The sequence below is a fragment of the Mandrillus leucophaeus genome, unplaced genomic scaffold (genome assembly GCF_000951045.1).
Source record: "Mandrillus leucophaeus isolate KB7577 unplaced genomic scaffold, Mleu.le_1.0 Scaffold508, whole genome shotgun sequence".
Classification (NCBI taxonomy): domain Eukaryota; kingdom Metazoa; phylum Chordata; class Mammalia; order Primates; family Cercopithecidae; genus Mandrillus; species Mandrillus leucophaeus.
Genome location: NW_012105453.1, coordinates 48,310 through 63,048, shown reverse-complemented (window position 1 = coordinate 63,048; position 14,739 = coordinate 48,310). Strand labels below are relative to the sequence as shown.

The following is a 14,739-nucleotide window of genomic DNA, read 5'->3' as shown; positions in this document are numbered from 1 at the left end:
TAGGACATATACCTAATGTAAATGACGAGTTAATGGGTGCAGCACACCAACATGGCACATGTATACATATGTAACAAACCTGCACGTTGTGCACATGTATCCTAGAACTTAAAGTATAATAAAAAAAATTTTTTTAAAGAAATTTGCAGACATTACTCTGTATTCAACCCTCCCTCAACTACAGTTTAACATTACATCCTAAGTTTTATCCAGAATCAGTGTAAGCAATGGTCACATGAAGAACATTGCAGAAGCTTGTGTGAACTTATTACTGAAAACATAGTCCCTTGTATTGTTCATGTCCTTTATAACAGGAAAACTTTGCCTTCTTTGGCAAAACAGATGCTGATTCCCATAGACAACTGTGAGCCACAGTCCTTTCTGTCTTGGCTATCAGAAAGCCCAGAATGCAACTCTGTCTTACCTGCATCCATCACCCTTATTTTTAGTTTCCACTATCATTATTTCCCTTGCACTTCCCTACTTCCTCCCCTCCCCAGTTACATGACTCTTTTTATCTATCCTTTTGAAAAATGATCCATTGCATTCCTTCTTTTGGTTGTAATCCATCTCAAGTCCTTTTTAGGAAACAGACTAAGACATGAATCAAGTAACCCCAGGTTAATGGGGGCACAGTCAATAGAAGAACTCAAGGGGGACCACTTGTCACGTCTGCTGTCTCTCCCTTAAAATGGGTGCCTTCAAGCTCTGCCTCCTGCACCACGGGACCCCAGCAGTCTTCTCACTGGCTTTCCCAGCAACTGCACCACAGACCTCGCACGTGGAGCCATTGTGTTTACAGACGCCCCAAGGACCTGTGCTCTAGGAAATGGAAATCCCCAGCATATAGTCCAAAGGCCATCTGTTCCTGCATCTCCACAGATTTCATGTCTGAACTTCTGGCTGCCTTGGCAGAGTTGAGGGACTGGGCCTGCTTCCCCCGACACTGCAGAGAGGAGAGGAGAGAATCAAAGAGCAGACACAGTCCTAGTCTTGTACCAACTGCACTGCCTGCACACCTTGCTATGAATAACAATACCAACAGCAGTAATAATGGCAGTTCTCATGTGTTGTGTGTGCCTCTCTACCAGGCATTCGAGTACATCACCACCACTTCCCTCCACAATGTGCATTACTCCTGTTTTGGAGATGTATGGAGCTCTGAGCCTGTCTGCCTAAAAAGGCATGACTTGCTGGAAGTTAACAGCATCTACTTGCATGCAAAGGACACATAAGCTAAAGTTCTGGCATGCTCTGAGGAACAGCAAATGAGACCCCTGCAATATCAGCCACTCTACTAATAATAGCTACAAAAGCTCTGACGATTGGACAAAAGTGGTTTTTCACCCATCCCAGGCATGCCACTTCTTCCAAATTTAGTGAACTAGGGCTGGATTAATATGATTTCATTGAAAAGAAAGTCGTCCCTAACAGCTTGCACCGACCTTGTCTCTGCTGGAGGCTTGAGGAATAAGACAATGTAAAGGATGAGAAACAGAGTGTTCATTCATATATACAAAAAAAGCAAATGAGAAATCAACAGAAATGTTGACCACAATCTCTAGAAGAGCCATCTTGGTAACGAGCAGAGGTGAAAAAGCACCTGCTTCCATACCCCCATTTCAAACCTTCTCAGGCTGCTCGGGGCCAAAGGCCAGGCCTTCCCACACCCTTCTGTGCATGGATCTTGAGTGTCCCTCGCAAAATGCTGGCTCTTCTGTTGTTGTTTTTGGAAAACAAATGCTTCCTTCCAAGATTCCCCCTCCCCGTTAATATCTGTGTTCAGGACTTGGAGTCCCTGGACACATTACAATGGATTTGTCCAGGTTTGAGATCTCGATTTTGTGATTTCCTCCCCATCTTCCCGGTCTCTCTGGACCCCACTGAGTTATGATCCAACCTTCCACTGCCTGCAGAATGCTTAACTGATCCCACACCATGCCTCATTCTTCCTCCACGCTTCCCTCGCCGCCAGGATGTGGCTCTCAGCAAATGTGGTTTTTTTCTCATTTTGATCACTTCCCAAACCCATTTTAAAAAGACAGCATGCCGCTAGCCCCAACACTAGCCCTCCACAGACAGCGAGTCTCGTCCTCCATTTTCTACACTCCTCTCTCAACTCAGGAACTGGGTTTAACCCAGATGGCCACCCCTGGGATCAGAGCCTCAGATTAATTTTTACAAACATAGCATCCTACCCAGCATATCAAGTTATATCCCCCCTCACCTGTGTATAACACCCTTTGTTAGCTCCACTACAAGCCATTGACTTCTATGATACCAAGAAGATCTAGGGCGGGGTGCAGTGGCTCATGCCTGTAATCCCAGCACCTTGGGAGGCCGAGGCAGATGGATCACTTGAGGTCAGGAGTTCAAGACCAGCCTGGCCAACATATTGAAACCCTGTCTCTACTAAAAATACAAAATATAGCCAGGCATGGTGGTGCGTGCCTATAGTCCCAGCTACTTGGGAAGCTGAGGCAAGAGAATTCCTTCAGCCCAGGAGGCAGAGGTTGCAGTGAGCTGAGATTGCACCACTGCACTCCAGCCTGGGTGACAGAGGGAGACTCCATCAAGAAAGAAAAGGGAAAGGGAAAGGGAAAGGGAAGGAAAGGAAAGGAAGGAAAAGAAAGAAAAGGAAGGAAGGAAGGAAGGAAAGAAAAGAAAGAAAAGGAAGGAAGAAAGAAAGAAAAGGAAGGAAGAAAGAAAGAAAAGGAAGGAAGGAGAGAGAAAAGAGAAGGGAAGGGAAGGGAAGGGGAGGGCAGGGGAGGGCAGGGGAGGGAAAAAAGAAAAAAGAAATGTGGCAAAATGAAGCCAAAACAGTCCACCTGAGTCGAGTCTGGGACCCAGAAACTTCGGGAAAAAGTTCTGTTTTATCTGCAGCCTTGGAGGGGCAACCACATGGCTTTGCCTCTCCCTACTCCCTAACCCACCACATTGACAAACAGAATTGGTGCTGGGCTAATGAGTTACTACTTGACACAGTATCCCATCACTGTGTTGATGCCTGGGCACCTGCACTCCTCCCATGCTGCCCTGTGACTGTCGGCACCTTGAGGGCATGGGTTGCTTCTGCCCCCTCAGTGCCTCTCCAGGGACTTTCTCACAGAGGGAGCACTATCAGTGCTGGCTGCTTCTTTGGTCAGAAAGGAAGTTGATTGGGGGACTAACAATTGAGAATACACATTAAAATATTTCAGAAAGCAGACACAACAACCTCCTGTGTTTACACAGCACTGGTTAAGAATTAGATCCTTGCAACAACCTTCTAAGAAAAATAGGACAGGTATGAGTATGCCCATATCATAGATGAGGCAACTGAGGCTCTGAGAGATGGGATGACCTCCCCAAATCACCCGATGAATACCTGCAGAACCAAGGTTAGAAAGTCTCTCCTTCTGAGGACTCAACTAGCGCCGTGTCTACCAAAATGGAAAGCGGGGAGAGAAACCCAGAGATGGCTATTTTATGGGTGAGTATGTTCTCACCCTCGCCAACTCATCTACAACTTCAAGTGCAGGTACTACCTAAACTACAGATGTAAGTTCCAAACAGCTCATGTATAGGGGCACTGAAACTCTGAAGGCCAATATGACATTTATGCAAAACTATGCTCTAAAAAGCATAAGCATGTGAAAGGATAAAGGAGATACCAGACGAACAAAAGGCGAGCACTACTGGGGAAGCCAAGTCTAGGACTGAGCAGGTGAAGGTGGTAGAAAGACAAGAGATGTGGAGGTGTCTGGCCTGGTGTGGTCGCTCACACCTGTAATCCCAGCACTTTGGGAGGCCAAGGCAGGCAGATCATGAGGTCAGAAACTGGAGACCAGCCTGGCCAACACAGAGAAATCCTGTCTCTACTAAAAATACAAAAATTAGCTGGGCGTGGTGACGCTCATCTGTAATCCCAGCTGCTCGGGAGGTTGAGGCAGGAGAATTGCTTGAACCTGGGGGACGGAGATTGCAGTGAGCTGAGATCACACCACTGCACTCCAGCCTGGGCGACAGAGCAAGACTCCATCTCAAAAAAAAAAAAAAAAGAGAGAGATGTGGAGGTGTCATAGCATGTGCAAAGAACAGAGAGGGAGGCTAGGAGGAGGCATCAGAAGAGGGGGTAGAAGGAAGAGAGAAGAGAAGGAAAAGCATGAGAGTAGAAGGATGGGAAGGAAAGTAAAGAAGGAAAATAAGTGAGGGGAGGTTGAAAAAGGACACACTTTTCCTATGTCTCTAGGTTTCCCCTAAAAGAATTACCCTGGGGGATAGAAATCATAACATGGGCATTAGAGTTTTGCTCACCTCCTTTCCAAGGATCAGCAGCAGAGATTAAAACATAGGAAACAAGACACAAATAGAATGAGGTTAAGAAAACATTATTCAGATAAACCAGACAGAAAGGAGAAGACTATACTGGAGTTAGAAGGAAGACAGAAGAAAGAGGAGTGACAGGGTTGGCCAAAACAGGACCCCACCAGCAGGAAGCAGAAGCCTCCACCCAAAGTTGAAACTAGTGTCATGTTGCCAGGAAATCCAGAGAACATTAGTTAAGGAGGAACGGAGATCCAAAACAAAAATGGTGCCCGCATTTGAGGGCGGTGGTATTAAGACTGAGAGGACTGAAACCAGGAGACAAAAAACACAGCAGTGCAACTGAAAGGGAAAGACACAGCGTGGTCCTTGTGAAACTAAGACACTTCAGGCATGTGACCAGCGCTCCCACCACCAAAAATCACCTTTCGTTGGCAAAATGTTTGTAGCTAATATTCATGTTTGTGTTTGTTCATTGTTTAATAAGCATTTGTCCACCTGCTGTGGAGTTATTGTCCATTGTAATAAATCTATAAGAACAGAATCCACAGACTTTATTCTTCTCAAGCAGGGGACTCATGATGGTATCAGTCACATGCTGATATTTGATGAGTGATTTTTGATGGAGATAGCAGATCTGTTGGTGGTGAAAATGGTGTTAGCCCACAATGTAAATCAGAATGGTGTTGCTGACTATAATGATGGCACTGAGAGTGGGCATGGTGACGAGGGGGCAGGTGATCACAGTGGTGGTACAGAAGGCAACAAATATGGAATTCTGTTCACAGTGGGGAGCATGGAAACTATCATGATGGTAGTTACAGTAAGCAAGATGATCTTTGCCGTGGTAAGTCACCACTTACACAACTACACTATGGAGAGGTGTGTGTGTGTATGTGTGGTGTATATGAGAGAGAGAGAAGAAGGGTGGAGGGAAAGAAAGAGAGACCACCCACAGTTCACCCATGGTTAAAGTAGAGTACCATCTGCCACAGGACCTTCCCGAAGAGGCATCACAGATGGTCAAGGTCAATAGCCACTCCTTTCCTCTAAAATTGCTATGTTGCTGAGGCTGGTCTCAAACTTCTGACCTCAAGAGATCCTTCCACTTCTCCCCCAACAAAGTGCTGGGATTACAGGTGTCAGCCACTGTGCCTGGCCTCTGGGTAGATTTTTAAATTATGTATAGGCTATCCTGGATTTTAAAAAAAACAACCTCAAACATCATCTAAACTGTGTGGCTGTCAACCCAGATGTGCATCAGAACCTCCTGCGGATTTTTTGCCTAACACCGATGAGAACTTCATTCCATACCAACCAAGTAGGTCAAATTCCCAGAGATGGGACGCTGGCATGAACATTGTGAAAACACTTACCAGGTGATGTTAATCAATTCACCTGATTAAGAACCTTCTGATTTACAGAAGAGATAAGTGAAACCCACCACCACACAATATTTAGTGGCGGAATCATAACCAGAATCTCCACAGCAAATTTGGTGCTGTTTCCCCTGCACGCTGCTGATGCAGTCAGCATGGCTTGCGGCCTTCTCTCATTACTCTGTTCACTAAAGAAGTGTCTGACTGTACTAGGACTCTGAGAAAAGAGAGAAAGGAGGTGAAACAGAAAAATGAAGAACACGGACAGGGACAATGTGTTGCTTCTTGTGGAGCAAACCCAGCCAGTGCTCTGAGGTGGGAGGATCTCTCTCCCCACCCCAACTCTTCCCCGTTCCCCCCACATCATGGGTCGCTGGGGAGGCAAGTGTGATTTCAATTCCACAAAACCCACATCCCACCTGGCCCTATTCCCAAACTATCTGCATCCATCCGGCCCTCAGGAGGCCCACGACCCAGGAGAAACATGCTCATACTTTCTTGGTAGGAACTTTGATCTTCAAGAATTCTGCCTCTCTGGCCAGCACCTGCCACGGGGCGTGTATCCGGACAAAGACGGATCCCTGGCTTTTACTCTGCAAGGTACAAAGGAAGAACAAATGGAAACACTTGTAAGTACATAGCTTAAATTCCTGGTTCTCCAACTGTTCCACACAAGAAGCCCAACCCGTTGTTCTTCAGTGTCTCATTTTCGTTCTCTTTAAAAGTCACCGGGGACCAGTCCCTTCCCACCTGTACCCCGTTCATCAGTCTATTCCAAAAACGCTGTCGTCGAAAACAGTAGGATAGTGTTCCCAAAGTGTGGCCCCTGGAAGTTTGGTAGCTTCAGAGGAAAAAAAAAGAACAAGTTAAAACAATTTTGGTCACAGATTTGAAATATAAGCAATCATGATTTTCACGGAAATCTCGTTACACTCTTAATAACACGTGGTTGGTTTTCCTCTGCTCACATTTAGTGAATAGCCTGCAACTTGACTCCATTCACACATTTTTAGTGTTTATTGTTCAAGTTTGTATTTTTGTTCTACTATCATGCTGTTATAGCCCCAAACCACAAAAGTGATCTACTAGAGCCTAGAAGTAATACTGTAAATCATAATGACAATGGTACGATGCAAAATAATACCATAAACAGGGCTCCCACATGAATACAGAACATGAATCTATGTCTCAGAATAAGTGATTGTGTTGTGTGCTGATTTCTCTCAAAAAATGAAAAATAAGGACAGAAAATGCAGTGATGAGTATTTGAAAGTCAGGTTTTATTGACCCAGCAATTCATCTGGCCTTGTCACCATGTCTGTTACAAATAGGTGTCAGATTATGAGAGGAAGGCACCTCATCTTCAAATAAACACTCACTTTTTTTTTCAGAACAAGCACACACAGGGGAAAAACTCTTTACTTTCTGACATGAATTTAATTAATTTTGTCACTAAAAAACTAAAGAGGACCAAAACTAAGTAGGAAAAACTGGCAAGTCTCATTATTGGTGAGAAGTTTCTAAAACTACCTGCAAAATTAAGCACAAGTGTTGTGTTTAAACTCCTTCACTGTGTTCAGAGAGAAAGAACAAGCTGATAGCACAATCCTTCATTAAGTACGCCCTCTGATCTTGGTTTAGTGTTGAAGACTATATAGAAAATCTTCAACTCACAGGCTCTGACTGTCTGCATTTTCAGTTTGCCTGGCAGAGAGATAGATGGCAAATAGAAGACTACTTCTCCCACTAAAGAACACTGTCTATGGAGGTGCTCACATGTGTTTTTGAAATGATGAACAAAATAAAAAGATATTTTATGGCACTCATTAATGCAAGTGAAAACTATCTCTATTATTTTTCAATGGCAGCTCCAAAATATGTTCAGTAATTCAAACATCCAGAACCAAACCTCACTTTGAGAAAGAAAGCTCATTACTTACAAGGCAGAAAAATGAAGAATAAACCAAGATTTCACAAGGAGATTGGACTATGGTACAAAAGGCTTGGATAGTCTAGAGTTTGAAAATACTGAAAATAACAATCACCACAATGCATATTTATTGAGTGTGTATTATGTGCCAGAACTGAGTTAGGTGATCACGTGCATTAGCTCACACAATATTCGCAACTATGCTGTAAGGCCAGTACTACCACCACTATCTCTATTCTACAGTTGAAGAAACCAAGGCAGGGAACATGTAAATGATTTGCCCAAAGTTACACAGATAGTGCAATAAAAATAGTTTTCAGACATGACACAGTCACTCGGGATAACTAAGAAACACACCCAAGGACTGTAACACAACACAAAGTCATGCGTTTAGGCTAAAATCAAATCCAAGGGTCCATAAGGAACCTATGTGGTAGCCCTAAGATGAAACCTTCCCAATCCCAAGTGTGACATTGTTCTGACAAAATACCGAAAGTGGCCTTCAGTGAGCAATCTCCCCAGTTTTATCTTTGGTTATGCAGGACTACTGGACAGAATCATCAATCACTTGCTGCTACTTCTAACTGTAATTTAAGCTTTTCCAATTAAGTGAAAATAAGGGGAAAGAAAAGAAACCATCTGTGAAGCTGACCTGCAAGCCCAGCTCTCCGTCATGGCCCCAGAAATGATGTTTCTGGTGAAAGATGGCAAACAGCATCATCCCTCTCGCTAAGAGGAGATCATGACTATTATGAATGTTAACATATTACCCTTTGTCTTTATTTTCAAATTGTGATGAATGCTGTTTTAACTTTCTTTAGGGTTGGCTGCTCAAGTATGTAACAAATATCCATTAAGTGGGTGCAGATGTTCAAAGTTTGAGGTAGGGTTGGGAGGGCAAGGGTCAAATTCCAAGACTTTGGTGGCAGACTGCTAGCTGTCCCCTGACAGCCGTTCTCATGTTCTTCATTTTTAACAAAGCACATGGCCGTCCAGCATTAAGACCACATCTCCCTCGCGATTAGGTGTTTCCATAAACAATACTTCTGGCCAATGTCATGCGGTGGAAGTATCTGGTAACCTTCTTCAAAAACAGCAAGTAGGTGCTTTTTGCCCCTTCGTTTTCTTCCATCCCTCAACCTGCTGCCTGGAAGATGGACACAGACATTTTAGACCTTAAGGTTAAAGTCCGGGCCAGAAACAGCGAAGTGTCAAGAAAGAAACTGAGTCTGGCTCTAGGGAGTATCATAGCAGCCCTGGGCTGCCTGTAGATTTTTATGTGAAAGATAGAATTTTACCTTGTTTATCCACGGTGATTTTAGAGGCTCTATCAATTGCACCCTAATCTTACACTAAGCAATGCAAAATCATTTCCCAGGATGGGGTTGTTAACTTCCTCCAGCAAAGCACGCATCTCCACTATCCTCAACAGGAACTCGTTTTAAATGAAAACAAAAGCAGGAATGCAGTTTTGTGGATCTAGTCATGCTCCTTTCATGCTATGCAATAGTTACCTTCTCATAAAAAGGAAAAGATACCCACCAATGTGAAATATTAGCTGGTGTGACTCGCCGTGTCTCCAAAGAAAAAAATAAGTCCTTGAAAGCTAGGGAGCACAACCATCACCGAATGCATCGCCCAGGAATCTAAACCTGAAGGTTAACATGTATTGACTTAAAAAAAAATTTCCCTTGTCCCCTAGGCCACTCTGACATCCATTCAGCCCTGCTTGTGGGTGGAGGTTCTTGTAGGCATAGTAGGGGAGTAGAAGAGCTTGGAGCTTCCAAGTCGGACAGAATAAGATCTGAATCCTTAGTTATTGTGAATAGTCCTGCAATAAACATGAGGGTGCAGGTATTCCCTTGACATACTGATTTCTTTTCTTTTGGATGCATACCCAGGAATGGGATTGCTAGGTCATGTGCCAGTTCCATTTTTCGTTTTTGAGGGACCTCCATTCTGCTTTGCATAGTCGCTATATCAATTTACATTCCCACCAGCAATACCTGAGAGTTCCCTTTCACTGCATTCTTTCCAGCCTTTATTTTTTTGTCTTTTTTATAATAGCCATTCTAACTGGGGTGAGATGGTATCTCATTGTGATTCTGACTTGCATTCCTCGACGATTAGTGATGTTAAGCATTTTTTTCATACACCTATTGTCCATTTCTATGTCTTCTTTTGTGAAGTGTCTATTTAGATGCTTTGCCCAGTTTTTAATTAGATTATTTGTTGAATCAACCTAAATGTCCATCAAGAGAGGAATGGATGTTATATATATGCACTGGAATCATATTCAGCCATAAAAGGAATGATATCCTATTATTCACAGCAACATGGATGAGCCTGGAGGACACCATGTTATGTGAAATCGGCCAGACGCAGAAAGACAAACACCACATGTTCTCACTCGTATGTGGAAACTAAAGAATATTTGAGCTTATGGAAGTAAAGCATAGAATTGTGATGATTAGGGGCTGGGTAAAATGTGGGGAGGGGAGGAGGGGGAGAGGTTGGTTAATGGATCCAAAGTTAAGCTAGATGGGAGGAATACCTTCTAGTGTTCTGCAGAACTGCAGGGTGAATAGGATTAATATTATTGTATGTTTCCAAAAAGAAGAGAGGATTGTGAATGTTTACAACACAAAGAAATTCTATGTTAGGGGTGACAGATATGCTAACTACTCTGATTTAATCATTACACATTGCATACATGTATCAAACTATCACTCTGTATCCCATAAGTATGTACAGTTCTATCAACTAAAAATAAAAGGAGAAATTATATTTGTGACAGCGTTATTCCTAATAGCAGAATACTGAAAACAACCAAAATAAATTATGGAACAAGATCAGAAAGGGAACAAAAACTATCGAGGTTTTTGTATAGCTTCCCTCATAGTTTAGAGACTCAGATAGAATCAGTATTTCCTACTAATTCTAGAATCTTCACCACCTGAAAATAAAGGGAGACCATGTCTCAATTATTAAGAAAAAAAAATGATTTGCCTCCGGAATTTAGCAGCTGTGGGAGCTTAGGCAAGTCACTTAACCAAATGAGCCTCACTTTCTTTATCCGAATAAGGAGCATGAAAAATGTTGCATGGCTGTTGTGAGAATTGCAGATGAAGTAGGTGAAGCCGTGCTAGTGCTCCTGAAATGTGGAGAAATGTCAGGTGTTACTATAGCAATTAGCTCTACCCCAGTAAAATGACTGCTTCTTGACTGCAGGACAGTAACTGAAACTTCTTTTGTATTCTTCAAGCACCTACCAAGAGGCTGCACACACAGCAGGTCCTCACTGGGGAAAACCAGTTCCCGTTAGATTAAAATTGTGAATGAGTAATCCTGGTTCCTTTATTGCCTTGCACTTTTAAAATTATCTACAAGATTTTCAAAATATCCCACATGTCCTAAAGGAAATCACAGGTTCAAAATACAGTGCACCTCCAGAATTTGGGGACAAGGTCAGAAAATATAACTTGCTGAAATCGACAGGAAATTTAACACAACATTAAGAGATCAGCCATCAGAGGATATAACCCATCCCTAAAGAAGATGTTATAAGTAAGTAATCAGTATGACTGGAGGGGCTCCCAAATCCCAACAGGCAACTAAAACTTCAGTTCATGTAAAATGAGCTGTAACACATAATTTGGTCCTTGTCATCAGAGAAGGGAGAACCAGGGCACAGATATTTCTGTAGGAAGGCCCAGGCCTGTCAGTCAAAGGCAGGTAATTTTTCCAGGGGCAAGAAATGTGAAATATACAACAGAGCAGGAAATGTCTCTAACTCAGTTGAAATGTCTCAAAAACCTATGCAATCCTTTCACTGTGACTCCATTTTCACAAAGCCCTACGAACCCTGCTTCTCTAGTTCTCGGTATCAGGGAGAGTTACCCGAAGGCGGTGTGAGTACTGTGGCCAAAGGAAACGAATACTCCTCAGTCGGAGCCTGACTTCTGAGTTTACTGGTCTCTCTCTCTCTCTTTCCCCTCCCACCCCCAACACAGGGTCTTGCTTTGTCTCCCAGGCTGGAGTGCAACGGCACAACCTTGGCTCACTGCAACTGCCTCCCCGGCTCAAACAATCCTCCCACCTCAGCCTTCCCGAGAAGCTCAGACTACAGGTGTGCGCCACCATACCCAGCTAATTTTTAAAAATTTTTTTAGAGATGGGGTTTTGCCATTTTTCCCCAGGCTGGTCTCAAATTCTTGGACTCAAGTGATCCACCTCCCTTGGCCTCCCAAAGTGCCAGAATTACAGGCACGAGTCACCACATCTGACCTGTCCATTTCTTTTAACTCATGATGTCCACTGGTTTCCCAGACTTATCCTCCACTAAGTAAACTGGTAGAGAACTGGGCTCACAAAGAGGCTAAATCATGTACCAGCTTGAACCTGTGCCTCACCCAGTCTGCTGACGTCTCGCTCCCTCCCTACCCCCCCTTCCTCTCTAAAGTTAACTCGACAGCAAGCCTGATGATTTGCACATGGTCTAAGGTACCAGCCCCTCTCACCCTCCTCCCCAGGCTCCAGCACCCAGCCCTTCTCACTGTCATCTGACTGTTCCACCAGCTTGCCACCCTGGAGCCTCCTCACACTCTATCCCTCCATTGCAAAGCTCTCATCATCCCCCATCCCACCCAACTCCTGTTCGGGTCTCAGCTTAAAAATTCCTTCCTCAGGGAGGCTCTTCCTGAGCCGTGGATTACACTCGGTCCCTTCCTCTTGCTTGTACAATTCCTTGTCTTTCTCCCTCATAGCATGGACCCACTATCACAGTCATTGTGTCGTTAGGCATCTCATACCCTTCTTCTCTGCTAGACCTGTAGCTCCATGAGGACAAAGAATGAGTCTGTCTTGTTGTTTGCTTTGTCCTCAGCAGCCACCACAGTACCTGACATATAGTAAGTGCTCAGTAAATATTTCTGGCAACTTCAGTACACATATACTGTTTTCCTAGTGGATTCCATTTGGATCCTGTGACATGATTTCTAAAAATTGGCTACCACGACCCAAAGAGTAATTGGTGACCTTTGGCCAACAGAATTTAAATCTAATTCAGTTTTGAGAAAATAATTCAATTACCCTTAAGTATCAATTTTGAATGTTTCTCTCATATTGACAGCTAAAGTTACTCAAGTTTCCACCTGACCAGGAACTACCTAAAGATTGTGGAGGGCCTCTCCATCCTCTTGGTAGCCCCAGGTGCTCACTGCATTTGCAGACCGCTGTTCCCTTTCCTAGAGGCCAAAGGAATTGATACAGCCTCACTCATGCTCACAAAACACAACCTGAACTGGATATATCTGAAACTTTTCTGTCTCATAGGCTTCTGGGGGTGTTGTAGCATTAAGTAGAAGAATCAGGAATACTCTGGAAAATAGACAAGGCTTCAAATGTCAGTCTTTGATGTCTTCACTCAGCAAGCATTTGACTGCCATGGTGCCAGTCACCACCCCATGCTGACAGTTCAAGGCAGGGCCAGCTTAAGGACACAGAGGAATTTGAGAATGGTGAACTGATTTGGCCACAGGACTGTAGAGATGGAAACACCTCCAAGCGCACCGAACATATCTTTCTCCAGTAACAGAGGAAGGCCTGCAGCCCAAGAGGCCGCGCTTCATGAGCATAGACACGCAGCTAATTACCAGCAGACCCAGGTCTCCTGGCACCAGCATTCATCCCACCCTGCCATCCCTCAGGGCTGCCAACCATCCACGGCAGTCCTGCAGCCCCTCCCTTCACAAGAAATTAGGGAGGCAGGAGAAGGAGGAATCGGCTAGGGAGTGAGGGAAAGAAGGGGCTGTCACCCCCAGCCACCTCTCTCCAGCACTCCAGGCCCCTAGCAGGGACTGCAGGCCGCACCCCCGGTGAAGTTATCCTCATTGTTTATGTCTTGTTGTTATCCAAAGCTTGCATGTGGATAAACAAGACCACGTCCTCTCTCTAGAGAGACAAAAGTGAGCGGGAGGCAGCCCCAGACAAACACTGGAAACTGATACTCCTCAGGCCTCCTTCCCACAGCCCTGCCAAGCCACCTCCATGCTGACCCAAGGGGCCTGAGTGTACTCTGGTCCCGGGCCCTGCTGTGAGGCGAGAACATCAGCTGCAGCACATGGAGGCCTGGGAATGGCGCTGTGAGGAAGGGTGGGGGGATGAGCCTGTAGGTGATGGAGGGGCAGAGAGGAGACAGATTCCTTTGGACTCCCCTAAGGCATCACCAGTGCCCCAATCCCGCCTGCTGGGAGCCCCACACTCTCAGATCATCACGATTGAAGCTCACGCAGCTGGAGGACAGCAGTGCTGAGACGGTGGCCAGGGCAGCCACCGCCACCGGCAAAGGAGGAGGGGGAGGTGTAGCCTTGAGACAGGGCTTTTGAAATAAGAGCAGGAATTCGTCTGAGACAGGCCTCCCATCTGTTCCATTTGAGGAACACCATAGTCTACCTGTGTCGTCGTGAAGACCAAAGCCTTAACTGCCCTTTGGCTCTCAAGAACGTCCAGCCTCTGATCGGAGGCAGGCTCTGCCTGGTCCTCCTGAGACACAGGGATTTGGGATTAAGCACAGGGAAGAACTTCCTGCCTAGGGAAGGAAAGATGGAAATTTGCTCTCCTGGGAGCTCCTGGATGAGAGCACTGGAATCTCCTCTCCAACCCTGTCCTGCATAGGCCAAGGTGAAGGTGGCCAATAATCAGCAGAGACAGAAGACAGAGCCAAATGCCCACCAAGCCCCATCCCAGAGACCGACCAAGACCAGCAGCAGGACCCTTCCTTCTTACGGAAAAGACTTCACCTGGTTCCCAACCAACGACCAGGGACAACCCAGGGTCCTATGGACATGAAAACTCAGCCACTTTTGTCGTATTTCTGGGTGCCAACCTGGGCAGACACCCAGAAGGGGTGATCTCTAGACCTATCACCACAGTCTCCACTCTGTGTATCACACATCATTGCACTCCAGCCAGAGGCAGCCCAGGAACAACTCCTCAGAGCCCAAGTGAAGAGGAAGCAGTGAGGGGAGCCCAGGGAGACTGAGGAGTCAAACCCTCTGATAGGGTCTGACTCTGTCCCCACCCAAATCTCATCTTGAATCGTAGCTCCCATAATCCCCACGTGCT

At 45.1% G+C, this 14,739-nt stretch overlaps 1 protein-coding gene across 1 annotated transcript in view; it reads right to left on the bottom strand.

Annotated features, from left to right (window-relative positions):
* The window catches only part of LOC105551137 (anoctamin-2), a 351,959-nt gene that overhangs the window by 320,175 nt on the left and 17,045 nt on the right, over positions 1-14,739 (bottom strand). The window contains exon 2 of the mRNA XM_011996294.1: positions 6,179-6,277. Within this exon, the coding sequence (XP_011851684.1) occupies positions 6,179-6,277 (99 nt within the window). The remainder of the gene's footprint in view (positions 1-6,178; positions 6,278-14,739) is intronic.